Here is an 18,040-nt window from a genome sequence, read left to right as displayed (position 1 = left end):
CAGCAAATCTTTTGGTTTCACAATTTCTGTTTTGAGGGCTGGCGGCAGCGTCGGCCGCTTTGGGCTGGATCGTTAGCCCCGTGACCTAGGGGATCGCGGTTTAGGGTCCCTCCCCCCTCTCTCGTTTCAGGGCCGGCCTGAGGGTCGCAGTGCGCATGCGTGACAGTCTGGGCGGGCGGAAAAGTGGTGGTGGTGACCGAAATGTGACTTTATCCTGGAGGGGGCGGCGAAGGAACCCGAGGGACCCCGGGGAGCCAGCTTCGGGCGGCAGCCTGTGGGTCTAGGAGACACCCCCCACCCCCTCCTGCCAAGCTGCTGGGAATCTTCCTTCCTATTGGCTAATGTGCAGAGTGCGCTCAATCACTTTATAAACCTGGAATGAAAAGCTGGGCGGAGGCAAGGGGCCCAGGAAGCCGGAACCGGCTGGGGAGAAAGAAGGGTGTGTGTCTGGGGCCAGTCCGCCTGCGAGTCGGTCAGATAGTGAGGCGGCTCTGCTTGGTTGTCTATTACTCAGGCAGCAGGCCGTGAAGTTGTCCATGTCTGTTCTTCGGGCCGTGCCAGCCGGTCAGAGTATCTCCGCCGGCGGTTTCTCACCACATGCATGGGGGTGTTTCTCCCTTAGAGGGTGGGACTCCCAGCCAACGGACTTGAGCACGTCTAGTGGCGAATCTGTCCCCCGATCGGTGTTTTGGGCGCTGGCACGGCGCGCGTGATTTGCAGGAAAGGGTGGTGTCTCCGGGATGGAGGGGAAGAGACGCGCCTGGAGTGTTGTCTTCTTGGCATTGTATCTGGGTTTTGAGAGCTGTGTGGCCCTATGGGAGCAGAGGCGACGGAGCCCATTGACGCATTTGTGATCTCCCTACAGGGTGATTGGCACTGTGGCTGTACGTGCCCGCCCCTTGGGAGGGTGCCGTGGAGATAGAGGATCCTGCCCTCTCCCCGGAGCCCGGAGCACCTCTCCTCCCGCCCCCCCTCCCATAAACGTTTGTGTGGATTTGTGTGCATGAGCGATCCCAGTCTCAAAAATATCCAGGTACTAGAGGTGGGAGGGCTTGCTCTGCCAGATATTAAAACTTATGATCAACTATAAACTGTAAGAATTAAGATAGGTGCAAGATAGACATACATGTCAGTGGAACAGAATAAAGGGCCCCGATACAGCCCCACACATACTTGGACAAGTGATTCGAGACAAAGGTAGGACAGCAGAGCAGTAGGGAAAAGAATCTACTTTTCAATAAATTATTCCCGGAGAATTGGTTGTCCACATGGGAAAATAGGAAATCAAATTCCCTCTCAACGTGCACTAAACACAGCAATACATTCCATGTGACTCATAGACATTAATGGGAGAGGAAAAGCAATAAAGCTTTTGGAAGAGAGCACAGAATATCTTCAGAACCCCAGGGTAGGGAAAGTCCTCTTAAACAAGACACAAACACTTCTAAAAGCTTAATATATGTCACTATATTAATATGGATACTCTATGTTCTTCTTATCAAAAGACCCCAATAAGAAATCGAAAAGGTAAGCCACAGAATACGAAAAGATCTTTGCAATGCATAACTGGCAAAGAAATTGTATCTCGATTATTTAAAGAACTTGTCATAAGCAATAAGGATATAAAATTAAAAAATCAATAAGAATAAAGACAAACAACCTAATAGAAAAATAGCAAAACACTTGAACTGGCACATCACAAAAAAGAGCAAATAACTGTCAGCGGGTCTCCTGGCTGGCTGGGTCGGTAAAGCATGCAACTCTTGACCTTGGGGTTGTGAGTTGGAGCCCCAAGTTGGGTGCAGAGATTACTTTAAAGTCTTTAAAGAAAATAACAAATAGGGGCGCCTGGGTGGTTAAGCGTCCGGCTTCGGCTCAAGTCATGATCTCATGGTTCGTGAGTTTGAGCCCCATGTCAGGGTCTGTGCTGACAGCTCAGAGCCCGGAGCCCGTCTTCCGATTCTGTGTCTCCCTGTCTCTCTGACCCCCTCCTGCTCTCAGAAATTAATAAAACATTAAAAGAAATTTAAAAGAAAAATTTTAAAGCCCTCCCCTCTCTCTCAGATATAAATAAAACATTAAAAGAAATTTTTTTTAAAAAGTCAAAAAAAGGGGGTACCTCTGTGGCTCAGTGGGTTAAAGCATCTGACTCTTGATTTCGGCTCCGATTATGGTCTCATGGTTCCTGAACTCAAACCCCGCGTGGGGATCCGGGCTGACAGCATTGGGATTCTCTCTCCCCCATCTCTCTCTGCCCCTCCCCTGCTCACTTTCTCTCACACACAAAATAAATAAACAAACTTAAAAAAAAAAAAAACGCCAAAAAAGTACCTATCTAGAGACATGTTTCTGCCCCGGTCATGGATGAGGAGTCTGAGATCAAGAATTTGCCCACAGGGGCGCCTGAGTGGCTCAGTTAGTTAAGCGTCCAACTTCGGCTCAGGTCATGAGTGTGTTGGAGCCCTGAGCCAGCCTCTGGACTGACAGCTCAGAGCCTGGAGCCTGCTTTGGATTCTGTATCTCCTCTTCTCTCTGGCCCTCCCCTGTTCATGCTCTGTCTCTCTCTCTCTCTGTCTCTCAATAATAAGTAAGTGTTAAAAATGTTTTAAAATAATAAAAATAAAAAAGAGTTTGTCTGCAGACTGGGAGATTGGGGAGTCACGATAGAGACCCTCCACACTGAGCCAGCCCAAGGGCATTCAGAGGATCAGGTTCAATTCTAGGCATTGCACAAAGATATTGATGAATTTCCCCCTGCCACTAACTGGCTGGGTGCATTTGGGTAAGCAATTCAAACGTTCTGAACTGGTAACTCTGTGAGGTGATGAATATGTTAATGAAGCTAGTTGTGGTAATCATCTCACAATCCATATTATAACAAATCATTACGTTGTGCGCCTTAAATGTGTACAATCATGCATGTCAATTACATCTCAATGAATCTGGGAAAAAATATTTGGAGCCTCATTTGAAAAGGAAAAGGGACAGCAGTACCTTTTGCATAACAGTGTGGCAAGAACTAGTAAAATAGTAAGCAGAAGTCCTTTTCTCTACTTCTGAGCCAAGATAAGCTCTATAATAGTAACTGCTAGAAAGGCAATCAGAATAGTGAGGACCCCGGGGTGGGGGGGTCCTGGGTGGCTCAGTAGGTTGGGCGTCCAACCTTGGCTCTGGTCATGATCTCACGGTTTGTGAGTTCCAGACCCAAGTCAGGCTCTGACAGCACAGAGCCTGGAGCCTGCTTTGGATTGTGTCTTCTTCTCTCTCTGCCCCTCCCCCGCTAATGCTCTGTCTTTGTCCTTCTTTCAAAAATGAATAAACATTAAAAAAAAAAAAAAAGAATAGTGAGGGCTCCGGAAGCTCAGATTTTTGAGAACACAAACACAAGTTTGTATGGGGAGGAAAACAGAACTTGGAGGGTAGCAATAGATTCAGAGAATGAGAACCTGTGGGTGGAAGTTAGAGCGACAATAGGAAGAACTTTCTAACAATGGGAGCCACAGAACAGGCTTGAGAAATTCCGCGCTTCTCAATGCCTGAGAGTCTCCTGGGGGCCTTTGTTCAAAGGTCTTTGTCATTGTCACCTGAAGGTGTGGGAAGATTCCTAAAGATTGGTCCCAACCTACTAAATTGATTTCAACACTCACTATTGGCTCTTAACCTACAGTTAGTAAAACACTAGCTCCCCAGCCCTGCCCGAGCCCCCTCTGTCCTTCCCTTCCTGGCTCCAGATTTTCTGAGAGCCTTTCCACGTTTCCTTCTCTTTCTATCCCTACTAGCTCAGGAGAGAACCTCTCTCTCCTCCAACGGTCTGCAGAGCTCCTTGCAAGGATTTTATCCCCATGAAGGACCCCCAGAGGCAGCATTTGTCAGAAGGTAGTGTCTGTAATAGGTTGTCCTTGACCAGAGTGACCGGGACCTCCAGGGAAGCCAGCTGTGTGCCTAGCCTGGCCTCTCCCTTGTGCTAGATTCCCAGGGCTATCGGTTCATTATCATCCTTGGCTGTTAGCACAGGGGATGATGTGTCTACAACACTTCCCACAATGTCTGGCAGATGGAAAGTCTATGGATGACAGGACACACACAGGCTGGTCATTTAACACCCATTGTTCTCCTCCCATGTTCAAGGTGCTGGACATACAAAAAGCAAAGACTTGACTTCTGCCCTCAGGGTGCTTGAAATCTGAGCTAATAAATTGAGGGCGAGTGTGTGAAATGAAAAGTAATCGGCTGGGGACAAGAAGGTCAGTGAAACCCAACCAGGAAATGGGAAAGCCAGAAGGGCCAAGGGGAAGTTGAGAAACTACTTCCGGGTCGCCTCCCAGACCCCAGCTGCTAACCTCAGAGATGGTGGAGGAGGACAGAGAGTGGAATGGTTAGGGTGTTCTTTTGAACCCTCCCTTCAACTCTGCTCTTGGGTAAACACCCTGCCTCCTCTTCCGAGCTGGGGCCTCTGTCTCCCTACACAAGACCAGACCCGGAATAGGCAGGGCAAAATGAGAATGTGGGACTCCTTCTCAAAAGTGACTACGAATTTCAAGCAGAGTGTGAAACCAAGCACAGGGCCCATCTAAGTAGGAGACCTGTGTGACAGCACAGGTCAAAACATACCCACAAAACTGGTCTTGTACCCAGGCTTTAAGCTCGGGAAAGGGAATTGGGGTAGAGGAGGGCCAGGGGGCTCTGACTAACTTTCCTAGAGACCCCGAGGTCATGGTTTGGTAATCAGCCTCTGTCGAAAGCACCAAGATGCCAAGCAGACCAGAGCCCATTCCCCTTGACCCTCAACTCCTCCGGGTTGCAAGGGTGAAATCCAGAAAGCAGGGATGGGGGGGAGGGGCTGAGCTGCTGGATTCCCTTGGAAAGGTTTCTAGCTGTGGCCAGCCCAGCCCCAGGCACTGGGTCCTGAATTAACCAATCTGCTGTTCCCCTCTTCCCCTCCCCACTTCTAATTTTTTTTAAATGTCTATTTTATTTTTGTTTTTTGTTTTTGTTTTTTTTTTTAAATGTTTTATTTATTTCTAGGAGAGAGAGAGAGAGAGAGACAGCGTGAGCAGGGGAGGGTCAGAGAGAGAGGGAGTCACAGACTGAAACAGGCTCCAGGCTCTGAGCTGGCAGTCAGCACAGAGCCCGACGCGGGGCTCGACCCCACGAGCCATGAGATCATGACCTAAGCGAAAGTCGGACGCTTAACCGACTAAGCCACCCAGGTGCCCCTATTTTATTTTTGAAAGAGGGAGAGAGACAGAGACAGAGCACAAGCAGGGGAGGAGCAGAGAGAGAGGGAGACACAGAATCTGAAGCAGGCTCCAGGCTCTGAGCTGTCAGCACAGAACCCGACGTGGGGCTTAAACTCATGGACTGCAAGACCATGACCTGAGCCGAAGTCAGATGCTTAGCTGACTGAACTACCCAGCACCCCCCACCCCCCCACATTCTAAGGCCCGGGGCTCCCACCCTGGGAGTCTTTGGGGAATGTGGAGTATGGAAGGAAGAAGACAGAGAATTTAAGAATTCTTCAGCTTGACATTCCTTGAGCAGGAAATTGGGAGTCTGAATCCCTCTCTTCTTCCCTTTTCCTGACTTGGTGTCATTTTACTGCTCAGGGTCATCAGAATTTCAGTGGTCCCCTCTGTGCTTGGCCTCCTCACACCTTGACCTTCCCCTCTTGGCCCATTGCATGGCCCTTCCTCCTCCCCCTCAGCCCCAGTCGCTGATGTTCTCCAGGCTCCATCATTCGCCTCTTCCCATCCAGCCCCACGCAGCCATCCCTCACCGACTCACCTCCTTTTTTCATTGAATCAGCTGCCACCTCACAGTGGTTCTCAACAGGGTACAAGAGGAGGGAGGAGAAGCCAAGGGGAATCACCTAGAATCATTGGTGAGAAGGGCTTTCCCACTGGTGACACCACCATTCACTCACTCATTCACCCTGGACATCCCAGAAAGAAACTTGAAGTCATACTTGCCATTCTGCCGATCTTCCAAGCAACCTCTAAGCCCTGGAAATGTTCCCTCCTAATTATCATTCCAATTCTTCACCTCCTCTCCGTTCTTAGTCTGATTCCCCAATTCAGGTCCTGAGCAGGTAGGTCTGAGTGGCTGAATCCGGGTGATTCGCCTCTTTCTGGGAACTGCCCTTCTTGGGGTGCCCAAAAGTCAGGAGGGAAAGGAATTCCTTCCTCTCTGATGATTCCTGGGAAGCAATTATGGTTCTGGCCAGATGATCAAAGTCCTAAGAGTCCAGTGAGAGGACTGAAGACAAGTATATCTGGGAAGGGCTGTGTGCTTGGTCTGCTTTAGGGTGAGTTCTGAGACTAGATACATTCAAGTGTCATGAATGGATTTACCAGAAGTCTGCCCCTGCAGAAGAGGCTCTTTTTTTTTTTTTTAATATTTTTATTTATTTCTAGGAGAGAGAGAGAACGACAGCGTGAGCAGGGGAGGGCCAGAGAGAGAGGGAGACACAGAATCCGAAGCAGGCTCCAGGCTCTGAGCTGGCAATCAGCACAGAGCCCGACGCGGGGCTCGAACCCACGAACCGCGAGATCATGACCTAAGCGAAAGTCGGACGCTTAACCGACTAAGCCACCCAGGCGCCCCCAGAAGAGGCTCTTTATAACCCCATAGCCAGGGTGATCCCTGGGCCAACTGGGGCCCGTGAAACAAAGCAGCCAGAAAGGCAGGAACAGAGCATATACGTGAGTGGAACAGCAAGGCTTTCTTCCGTCAAGGCCGACACAGCTCTGCCAACGAGCCAGCAACAGTGACAACCTTGAGGCCCTCAAACTGGACCAGACCTCGAGGCAGGTCAATGGAGGAGACGGAGAGCCGCTGCAATGGGCACGTATTCAGGGATTGGATTTGTATTCCCTGCCTGTCATATCTCCGCCGATACCACCAACCGTGGGCTCACGGGATGTCTTCTAGATGGCCGGGTGATCCTACACCATACTGTCTTCCACCTAGAAGCCCTTCCCTGAAAAACTAAGTAAGACACCAAGTGGAATGTGGGTCCTAGAACAGAACAATGACGCTAGTGGGAAAGTTAGGAAAATCCAGTTAAGTCTATTTAGCTCCAGTGTTATTCCGATGTTAATTTCTTAGTGTTATTACAAGTGGCGTGTGTGTAAGATGCTAACATCAGGGGAAGCTGGTGAGGGGGACACGGGAACACTCTGTACTATCTTTGCAAGTCTTCTGTAAATTTAAGGCAAGGGGCAGGGGCTTTCCACATTTGCTGATCTCACCGTGTGTCCGTCATCTGGACGCTGCTGGCTTTATAGAGCGAAGCAGGGGTCTGGTGAAGCCCCAGTGTGATGTCAGCTGGGGGACACTTTGCAAAGAGGGGGTGCTGTCACAACACTGCTGCTCGTGCTTTGAAGTGAACCAGTAACAACGCGTGGTGCTTCTCCATGGGTATGAAACCCCAGGGTCTATGGGACAGAGGTGGGGACGGGTGGCTTAGATGACGCTCGAGCCCCGCTTTGAACTTGTGAAGGTTTGGGCCTGCGAGGAAGGAATGTGGCCACCAGCACACCAGCTAATAATTCCTTTGAGGTGGCGGCTGACATTGCCCTTGCCCTTTGAGGCTCCTTCTGGCACCAGGAAGACAGACAGAAGAGGGGCTCAGAGCAGATGGCTTCGGGACCCCGTGGTTGTTCCCACAGCTCAGGGTGGACAGGAAGGGTATGGGAGGGGCCAAGATAACCCCCCAGGGCACCTGGGCACCGTGTCCTGAGAGAAGGTGAGCGAAAGAGACGGCTACTCGACGCAGAGCCCCGTCCAGGATTCAAACACCTCGGGAATAACGGTTAGAGTCACCTCTTGACCAAAGACTCCAATCAGCGAGATTCCATCTGGAGGTGGCAGAGCAAGGACGAAGGAAGCCACAGCCAGGCGGCTTGGAGCCATATGGCTGTAGCCCCCACCTGCTTCTCCCTTCTTACTGCCAGACCCTTACGGAGTGTTTACCCTTCCCCCATTTAAAAAAATAAGAATTCTTGGGGCGTCTGGGTGGCTCAGCCGGTTAAGCATCTGACTCTTCATTTCGATTCAGATCATGATCTCACGGCATGCAGGTTCAAGATTCGTGGGTTCAAGCCCCACGGGCTCTGCGCTGACAGCGTACACAGTCTGCTTGGGATTCTCTCCCCCCGCCCCCTGCCCCTCCCCTGCTCATGCTCCAGCTTTCTCTCTCTCCCTCAAAATAAACATTTTTTAAAAATAAAAAAATAAGAATTATCGTATTTACATCTTTGCTCTTTTGTCCACTCTTTTCCTTCTCCTAAGCTGAGTATATTGAGAGTAGCTGAATTTATTCAAGGCTGCAGAATGGTGAGGTGGGGTCAGGATGGGATTTTCTGGATGGAATTGGGGAAGCAGTGGACCCTTCCCAGGAGATCCTGCATTCTGACCAGCGGCCATGACCTCTCCAGCAGGCCCAGGGCGTGCCCTCGGTGCTAAGAAAGCGTGCATCTTTAGTGGGACTTCTGTATTACACTGGGTTTGTTTCCCTGCGCACGAAAGCATTCAGTCATATCTGGTGGCCTCCCAGCCAGAAACTCGTCATCCTTGACAACGGCCTCTCCCATCACTCAGCGAGATGTCAGGATCTTAAAACTTCATTTCCCAAATAACTCCTCACCCCCATCTCCCGCTCTGGACCTAAGTCGGCCACCTCCCCGGATCCGATGATCATCTCCTTAACTGTCCCTCCGCCTCCATTCTTTCCCTCTTTCAATCTTGTCAAATGCCAGTTTCCTTCTAATCACCAAAACTTGCCAACTCGCTCCCAGGCGATGTCCCAGGGGACACCGAGACCCCTCTCCTCACCGCCAAGCCCATATCTCTAGCCGTGAACCCCAAAGCTCTAGGAGTCTCTCTCGACATTCCCTCTCCAACCTGGGTGAGGGAATTATTTTCCCTTCTCATATCCATGCCTCTGTTTATACCGCACTTCAACCGGATTTGCCACGCATCTACCCACTTACAACTTAACTGTGGAGGATTCGGCTCTGGATATCACCTCCTTCTAGCAGCCTTTACCTGTGTACCGCCCCCCCAAGGATGCAACCCACTCACTCAGCTGGATTAGGCTGTCTTCCTATGCGTGCTCTCACCCATCCCCTCCCCCACCTCCACACATGGCACTGAACACACTGTCTCATGTGAGTCCATCTGTGGCTCCGTAAGACTGTAATCTCCTTGCTAACAAGGCCCAGGAATCAGCATCCTCCTTCGTGGCGTCTGGCCTCCCTTCTGCTAATCAAATCCTGTCCCTCGGCTGCTTAATGCCTCTGTGGGCTTTCTGCTGCAACAAGGCTAAAGAACAAAGTTCTTAACAGCTCAAGCAAGGTCCTTTGAGGCTTGACTCCTTCTCCCTCTCGGGCCTCTGTGTGCCCAGTTCCGCCCCGCTGCCCAGTGGCCCGCAACAGTTCACACTGACCTTGCCCACAGCCCTGAGTGTCTGTCTGCTGTGTGCCCCTTCCTACACCGCCCTTGACCGTCCCTTCTGCTTAGTAGCACTTACTGACTTCATGGCACGTCTTCTCCGCTAAACTCCATGAAAACAGGAGCTACCGTTAGTGTCGTCCTTCTTCTCTCCCTGGTGCCCAGCACATAAGGAACACTCGAGTATCAAATAAAGGGGCGCCTGGGTGGCTCAGTCGGTTAAGCGTCCGCCTTCGGCTCAGGTCATGATCTCAGTTCGTGGGTTCGAGCCCCGCGTCGGGCTCTGTGCTGAGGCTAGCTCAGAGCCTGGAGCCTGTTTTGGATTCTGTGTCTCCCTCTCTCTCTCTCTCTCTGCCTCCCCTTGCTTGTACTCTCTCTCTCTCAAAAATAAACAAATAAAGGGGCGCCTGGGTGGCTCAGTCAGTTAAGGGTCCGACTTCAGCTCAGGTCATGATCTCAGTTCGTGGGTTCGAGCCCCGCGTCGGGCTCTGTGCTGACAGCTAGCTCAGAGCCTGGAGCCTGTTTTGGATTCTGTGTCTCCCTCTCTCTCTGACCCTCCCCTGCTCACGCTGTCTCTCTGTTTCAGAAATAAGTAAAACATAAAAAAACAAATAAACATTTAAAAAAAGAATATGAAATCGATCATGACACCATGACTTTACAGACTCTTTTGGTCCTCAGGCCCTCTGGGGTGATCTAAAGTGACTAACATGATGGGACATGAGATGGGGAGGAAGGGCCCCCCCCCCGCCCCCGCCCCACTCAGGACCTCAACCCAAACTACTCTGACTAGGAATGCCGGTTTGGGGAAGAGAGTGGAGGGGAAAACAGGACATCTCTGTGGAGGAGTAAATGTCTCTAAGGATTTCCGTCTCGGGTCCCAGGGGGCCGCACAAGGTACCAGCCGCTGAACCAGGCAGGCTCTCCTGGGAGAGCAGTGACCCAGCAGGTGGGGGAGGGGAGAGTCAAAGGGGTTGGGGAACGGACCCCCAGTGAGCGGTCAGGTGTCCTCACTCATGCTGTGGCCCAGAGAGGGTGGAAACTGCCCGGTCCCCTGGGCTTCCGGGGACACTCGCTTCCTGGTGAAGGGTGGGGCTGAGAAGGGACGGACATTCAGGGCGACGGGCTCCAGGCCCATCAGCTAATCACACAGCCGCCTTTCTCCTTGAAGGGGTTCTTGTCCTCAGGGACACCTTTGAGAAGAGGGTCATTTCCCGCTTCCGCCTCCACATAATCCTTGATTTCCTTTCCCGTCTTGGAAATCTGTGAGGAAACAAAGTGTGGTTCTCGCCCTTGTTTGTCCGTCGGGATCCATGATTTGCTTGGTCCAAGAAAATGGGTCCTGGGCAGGGTGGGGACAGAGGTTGGAGAGGAGAAAGACCAAAGGGACAGGAAGGGGGTGGGGGGGGTGAGTTCTTACCTCCAAGGGGCGCCGGGCAGAGCCAGCCCAGAGCCGGGGGGACACGCCGGCCCTCCAGGCTGCGGGGTTTGCTCCCAGGACCTCCATGGGGCCACCCCAGCCTCCCTCTGCAGCCTACCTCTCCTGCTCCATCTGCTGCCACCCCAATGTCTGTCACTTCTTCTTGGGGTCCCAGTTCTATAAGGACCAGGCAGTGGTGGAGAAGACAGAAGGGGCAGGGAAGGGCAGATGGGGCTCACCAGAACTCTTGGGTTCTTCACTTCCTTCTTCAGCTGCTCCACCTCCATCTTCAACAGCTCCTTCTCGCTGAGCTCCTGGGCCATCTTGTCCCCCCGCCCTCGGGGGTACCTGGTCCCAGAAAGGATTTCGCAGTTGGGATCGCAATGCCCCGTGCGCCCTGTTCCCCGCCCTGCCCCTCACTCCAGGCCCGGGGTATTCACACCCTAGATTCACTCCCACCCCCTCCCCATCGCACGTCCAGGCTCAAGAGGAGACGATGTGCCCAGTCTGATGGCGGAGGCACAGTCTACACCCTAGGAGAACGATCTGTGTACAAAGGAAAACAGGATTCAGAGCATGGAGAAGGGAGAGAAAAGAAACGTCTTTCAGTGGGGAAGATTTGGGAAGCCAAGTTATTGTCCCAGGTAATGGCACAAGTAGAAGTTTCAGGAGACAGCAGGCCCTGTCTGGGGACAGTGTACTCCAGTGGTAAGAGAAAGTTCTCGAGACTTCCAGACTCCAGCTCTGAGCCCGGTTCTGCCGCTTCGAAGCTGTGAGGCTTAGGGAAGTCACTCACCTTCCTTGAGTCTAAGTTTCCCCATCTGCAAAATGGGTATAATAGCAGTACCTACCTTGGATGATTTTTGAGCGTCCTAGGAAAATAGTGCATATCAAATATTTTTAACCCTCTGTCTGGCACATAATGAATAATAAGCACATTTATCATGATGATGATAGTGGCTGGTATCATCATCCTCACGGCAGGGTTATCGGGAAGGCCTGCCAGGTGCCTCACTTGAATAATTCTAAGACTAAATCCCGGCCCAACGCAACCTCAGCCCCTCTCACCTGCCGAGAATGAACGTGCACTTCAAGTCACCCGTCCCCGACTCCAACAAGACGGTGTTTGAGCTTCCCTGCTCCTCATCAGCTGAAAGTCTTCAGATAAAGCAGATGGTCTGGAAGCCAAAATCTCTGATGCTAAGCTGATCATGGGCTCAAGGTTCTAAGCCCATCCTCTGGCCTGAGGCTCCAAGCCCCCACTGCCCCAGGAGCAGAGACCCTGCCCCGTGCTGCTCCGTAGTGACCCTCCTGGCTTACAGCCAGTTCTCACCCTCAGGTCTGACACACTCCTCCCAGCTCCCCTACCTCTGAGCCTGCTTTGATCCTGTTCTTCCCAGCGAAGCAAGCCCTAGGCCATCTCCTCACTTCTCTCACCCAAGAAGCCATTGTGTTTCCCCCTGGAGCCCCACGATTACACCTTACAAGGTTCTCCCTGCTCTTTCAGTCTCCCTTCGCTTATTCAAAACAACAGACGCCTCACTTAGGATGCTGTGGGGCCACGCACTTGGGGCCATGGCCACCTCTGACGCCTGTGCCCTGCTTCTTGGCCTCCACGTCTTCCTCTGAGCCCTGAGGCTGGGTCTCCCTCTCCAGTCGCTGACCACAGGGCCCACATCCTGCTATTTCTCTGAGTCTCCTTCCAGAACCACCTAAGGGCCATGCTGTTTAATAGATACTGAGCACCTGCTCAGGCTGACACCTGCCTCACGACAAGGGGACCCTCTCGAGAAGCAGACACCGAAGAAATCGATAGGGTCGGTAAGGGATCCTCCTTTCCTCCTCCCTCTGGGTTGACAGAAGGGGCTGGAAGGGGCTGGGAGGGGCTGGAGTCCATCCCGCTGACTCTCCCGCTCCAGACACCGAGTCCCACTCCCAGCTGTGGGTGCTAAGAATTCAAGGTCAGGACAGGACCCTACAGGCCTCCGGTCCAACTGCCCCGTTCTTGCGGGATGGAGAGCACGTACCTCTTGCGACAGCTCGGTGCTCTGTCCACCGATGCCTAAACTCCACCAGCCAACCTGGGACTCAAACCTCGTGCTTCTCAAGGCCGGTTCCCTCCTGTCGTCTAAGTGGAGTCCATCCAGCTAACTCTCAGTCTTACCTCCATCAGGGCAAAGCGCATGTGCCCCGGGCCGTCTTCACACGTAACCCTTCAGAGGCTTGGCAACACGTCTCAGGGGGCCTCTGGCCAAGTCTTCCTGGTGTCTGAGCCGATTCCTCTTGTCATCGCTTGGCTGTGTTCCATTGTTACTTCACCGCCGCCCCGCAGACCCCAGCATGACTGGTCTCCATACCCTATCCACCCTCCACTCCCCAGGCCCTTGGTGACTCATCCCTGTGCTTGCTTCCCAAGGAAGCCCCCACCCTCTGCCCTTTCCTCCCCTTCCATGAGTGGAAAATCCACTTCCACTCCCCACCCCACCCCCAGAGCAGGCCAGCCCCCTTCCTCCGCTGTCTCCTATCCATCTCCCCCTCCCACATCCGCCTCACAGTTTCCTCTCCAGGCCCAGAGAGCAATCACAGCGCCCCGACCTTGGCTTCCTCTGCCGGGAGGGATTGGGGGGCTGGGCCCCCCAGAGGGGCCCCCCGGCTTCCCCCTTCCTCTGGGCAAGGGGGCAGAGAGTCACAGGCCCAGGGAGCAGGGACTCACTTCCTCTTGTCCCGGAATGAGCCTGCCCTCTGCAAGCAGGTTTGGGTCTCTCACGCTAGAGGAAACCAAAAGCGGTGGGGGTGGGGGTGGGGGGGAGGCAGGGCGACCAATCAAGGGCAGGGTGAGGCGCAAAACCAGCGGCTCCCAGGGGAGCCAGCCAGAGGCTGGGGGCCATGGCCGAGCTGCAGCAGCTGCAGGAACTTGAGATCCCCACGGCCCGGGAGGCCCTGAGGGGCAACCACAGCGCACTGCTGCGCGTCGCCGACTACTGTGTGGACAACTACGTGCAGGTAGGCAGAGCGGGCACAGGCCCCGCGGGCCCCGAGCCCACCGCCAAGGCAGGACCACGGGAGCCGTTCTGACAGGTGCTCGCTCGTCCTGGGCCCCGGCTGGGAAACCCTGCACCCCAGGCCCCGGCCTCATTCCAGTACCCCCTGAAATTCAGCCCCGGCGCTATCCTACCCAGCCCCACAGAGATGCCCGGGTCAGGCAGCGCCCCTGTTAGCAGGCGGGACCCTCCACTCGTCTCCTTCCTGGGTCCCGCTCACAACCAGAGACCCCAAGGCTCGTCCACCTGCAAACGCTGCCATCATCATTCCGTTTGCAGGCTGGCTCTAAGGGGAGACCTCAGATCTTCCCGTTGAACTTGAGAGGGGCGAGGGAGAGAGCCCTTTCCCTGATATTTGAGGGAGAGTAGAGCCGACCCTCAGACCCGGCTGGGTTAGAGAGATGGGGTCTGACGCAGAAGCCGGGGGATGGACTGCATGACGGCTGAGAGCGGTCCACCAGCAAATGGCGACGACTGTGGCGTTTTCGAACAGTTCCCTAAATTGTATAGTTGGTCCAAGACCAGGAGCGAGGGAAGGGGGCGAAGGGAACTTGGCAATGACTGAGCACCTCTGTTTTATCACGAATCCCCGTAAGCACCTTATGAGACAAGTATTACGAGTCCTCTTTCATAGATGAAGAACCAGGGAGGCAAAGTGACTTGTCCAGGGTCACGCAGCTTGGATGTGGCCGAGCTGAGCATCAGCCTCCTGACTCTGGAAGCCGGGCACTCTCGTCTGCCCCTTGCCCCTTCCCTGACATGCCCCGCCTGACTCAAAGCCAGTTCATTTGCACTGGAAAACCCGGGGACCTCCGGGCGCAGTCCGAGTGTTGGAAACAAATAATGAAAGTAACAAGTGCTTATGGGAAAATGTCAGAGTAGAGAGCCGACGATAAAAGCAGTTAAAGTGCTCTGCACACTTCCTTTGGGCTGGCATGATGCCTGCATGGCCTCGTTCAGTCCTTACCCCAGGGCCCGAGAGGGGAGAGGCACTCTCACTCGACAGCCAGGAGGCTGAGGCTCTGAGAGTTGAACTCACTTTCCCAAGGTCTCTAAGCCGGGGGGGAGGATCTGGATTCGAACCCAGAACTCCGCCTCCAGTGCCTGCCCCCAAACCTCTAGTTGAATTTGCCGCCCTGAGGAATAATCGCTGTTTGTGTAGATGGTGAGTGACCTGCTTGTGGAGGACACGGACCGGACCGTGTGGCTCGGAAAGGAGCCGGGAGCTCGGGGTGCTGGAGGGCATTCTCCTCCGGGCGAGGGACCTGCTTCTTCAGCTCCTCCAGTGACCAGTGCGCCCCTCCAGGCGCTTTCAGATGGGTTCTCATTTGTCTTCACCGCGTGCACACGGGATATGGGGGTCACAGAGACCCGAGTCCGATTTCCAACTCTGCCGCCTACCGACTATAGGACTCAGGGCAGGGGTACCTCCTGATTCTCACACCTTCTTCAGGATGGTCACACGGGTTGCGTGTGATCACGTGTTAAAGCAGGTAGCCCAGCACCTGCCCCTTAGTGGGGGCATGGGAGGGAATGAATGGGAACTATTAGCGTTGCCATCATCATCATCATCATCATCATCATCATCATCATCATCGTGATTCATTGGAAGGTCGAAAGGCACAGGTAGATCATGAAAGTCAATTCTAGCGAGGTGAAGCGACCCTTGTAAAAACACCGAGGGCATCGAGAGCCCTGACCCCGGTCAGAGTCCCCCAATCCCTGCTTCCTTCATGCCAAACACTAACTCACTGACCTCGGTTACCTTTCCTGGCCTCTCTGAGCACCTCGGTCTGGGGAGCACATGGTTATGAAGGGTTTGGGCAACTTCTCAGGACTGCTCTTAAACAAAAGGTCTGGTTCCCATGCCCTCCGTTCTCCCCCTCCCTCTCCGCCCCCTCCCTCTGCCCCAACCAGGTGTCAGGAAACCCATGGGGAATGGGGGAGGGGAGGCTGGGGTCAACTGCAGAGTTCTCTGTCAGAGTCCATTGAGTTTACAGACAAGGTCATTTGCATGGTGAAGAAGCAGTCGGCTGGCCACGAAGGTGGCTCTCACACCCCCGTACCTCCACACCTGACCCCGGGCCAAGCCCAAACCAGGGGCAGTACGTATCCAGGCTTGAGGAATCTCGGGTGGGGACCAAGGAGGAGGGAGTCACTGCCCCCTGCTGGGCCTTCGTTTCCTCACCTGTTAAAGCAAGGGCTTGACCTAGAACAAGAGCTGCTAACCTTTCTGGGTTACGCATCCCGGGGTTGATTTCTTCGCCTTTTCAAGGCTCGTGGTCGCAGACGCTGATGAGATGTAAACTCCACGCAAATGGGTATCTAGCTGCGCAAATGGGTATCGAGCTGCGGGAACAGAAAGGCAGGGGAGGGCGGCCTATCAGGCTCTGGGCTTGCCCTCTGACCCCAGCCTGGCTCAAGCTACGGTGGAGGCGCCTTGCTCTACGGGGTGCTAGCCCTCCTCTCTGCAGACAGGCCCCTGAGGCGCACCCCGGGGCCTTTAGCAAGGGGACCGCATGGTTCAACCTTGTCCGGCAGTGCAGGGGCCTGGCCCAGACTCGCCTTGGACTCACCCCTACCCCCGTAGAGAAGGGTACAGGCTAAATCACAGCAGCTCTGTGATCTGACCTGAGATGAGGAAGCTGCCTGGGGAAGCAAATAACCAGAGAAGTTTTGCTCCAGCGCCCGCGGTCGGATCTGGGACTGAAATAAATAAATAAATAAAAATAAACAGCCCCCACAAAAACCCCTCTTCTGTCTTCGGCCGTTCCCTGCCCACCCTTCCACTGCTGACCGGCACCGTGACTCCGGCCAGCAGCTGGCACATTGCCTGGCACGCATCAAGGAGATGTCCAGCGAGTGTTTGGGTTCACATTCAGGTCATTAATTAACTCACAAATGCCAATTTATTAAATCTCGTCTGGGTGTTGAGCACTATTCCAGGGTAGGGTACAGACTAAAACAGGCAGGCTTTCTGCCTTCATGGGGCTTACCTTTTAGCATGTGGGAGGGCGGAGGGGAGGAGGAGACAAATAATAAAGTAAATAGATCAATCGTTTCTGACAGCGCTAAGCGCTATGAGGAAAAGACAACAGAGGAAATATGGTAGAGTCAGTACGGAAGTGGGCTAGGAGAATCTTAGGGTGGTGACAAAATGTCTCTGAGGGGCTGAGACTTCACAATAAGGATTCTAGAAATAAGTACAGGAAGTGCAAAGGCCCTGAGGTAGAAACGGGCTTAGCTTGATCAGGAACAGGAACCTAATGGCCAACGTGCACGGAGGGGAGCAAGTGAGGGGGGTGGCAAGGGAGGAGAGGGCACAGACGAGCAGAGCCCTACAGAGGCCCTATATGTGGGGCCCTATACAGACCATGGTTAGAAGTCTGTACTTGGGAGCAATACGCTGAGGGAGTGAATGAATGAAGTCACTCTTCTCTAGGCCTCAGTTTCCTTATCTATAAAATGGACCGGGTCATTGGTTCCCGAACACCAGTGGGTGGAGAAAAACATGGAGGCCAAGAGTCACCTGGGATGCTTTTAAAGGCACAGACTCATCGACCTCATTTCCAGCGGTTCTGCTGAGAAGGTCTGGGATGGGGGCGCCTGGGTGGCTCAGTCGGTTACACTCCCAACTTCGGTTCAGGTCACGATCTCACCGTCTGTGAGTTCGAGCCCCGCGTCGGGCTCTGTGCTGACTGCTCAGAGCCTGGAGCCTGCTTCGGATTCTGTGTCTCCCTCTCCCTCTGCCTCTGCCCCTTTCACACCCTGTCTCTCTCTCTTCCAAAAAGAAAGCAAGCAAGCTCTGGGATGGGGGCCTGACTTCAGCTCGTTGCTTCTTAAGTTTGAGACTATCTCTTCCAGCCAGCACTGCCTTCCTCTTTCCTTTCTGCGTTTCCCCCTTTATCCCCAAAGGTCCTCCGAAGGTGGTGGGGTTAATCCTCAGCCAGACTCTTCCAGAAGGCATAGTGCCCTCCCCTTGCACCCATTCCTCGGGGCGAAAGGTTCCCTTTCCTAATGCCCCCCAGCCCCTCTTCCTACAACGTCATTCTTATGGAGACTGCAGGGAACATCAAGGTAACTGCTTTCTCTCAGTTCAGCCCCCCCCCCCCCCCCCCCCCCCCCC

General features: G+C 53.6%; 2 protein-coding genes across 4 annotated transcripts in view; one reads left to right on the top strand and one right to left on the bottom strand.

Moving 5' to 3' along the window:
• Window positions 1-10,091: 10,091 nt before the first annotated feature.
• Window positions 10,092-13,632, bottom strand: GNGT2 (G protein subunit gamma transducin 2). Of its 3 annotated transcripts, none has more exons than XM_077776848.1 (4): window positions 13,587-13,632; window positions 11,942-12,051; window positions 11,113-11,221; window positions 10,092-10,716 (listed from the first exon to the last, which is right to left on the bottom strand). In XM_077776848.1, the coding sequence occupies exons 3-4, from the start codon at window positions 11,194-11,196 to the stop codon at window positions 10,591-10,593; spliced, it is 210 nt and encodes a 69-aa protein (XP_077632974.1). In that variant the 5' UTR covers window positions 11,197-11,221; window positions 11,942-12,051; window positions 13,587-13,632; the 3' UTR covers window positions 10,092-10,590. The 3 variants fall into 3 exon arrangements, with proteins under 3 accessions (XP_077632974.1, XP_077632971.1, XP_077632973.1); XM_077776845.1 differs by lacking the exon at window positions 13,587-13,632 and adding an exon at window positions 12,901-13,301; XM_077776847.1 differs by lacking the exon at window positions 13,587-13,632 and adding an exon at window positions 13,038-13,301.
• A 115-nt stretch (window positions 13,633-13,747) lies between these two features.
• The window catches only part of ABI3 (ABI family member 3), an 8,806-nt gene continuing 4,513 nt past the window's right edge, over window positions 13,748-18,040 (top strand). The window contains 1 exon segment of the mRNA XM_077776868.1: window positions 13,748-13,876. Coding sequence (XP_077632994.1) covers window positions 13,760-13,876 — 117 coding nt within the window. The 5' untranslated portion in view covers window positions 13,748-13,759.

Source organism: Crocuta crocuta, unplaced genomic scaffold (assembly GCF_008692635.1).
Source record: "Crocuta crocuta isolate KB4526 unplaced genomic scaffold, BGI_CrCroc_1.0 scaffold352, whole genome shotgun sequence".
Taxonomy (NCBI): domain Eukaryota; kingdom Metazoa; phylum Chordata; class Mammalia; order Carnivora; family Hyaenidae; genus Crocuta; species Crocuta crocuta.
Note: the sequence above shows the minus strand (reverse complement) of the source record. Positions and strands in the feature narration are given on the sequence as shown.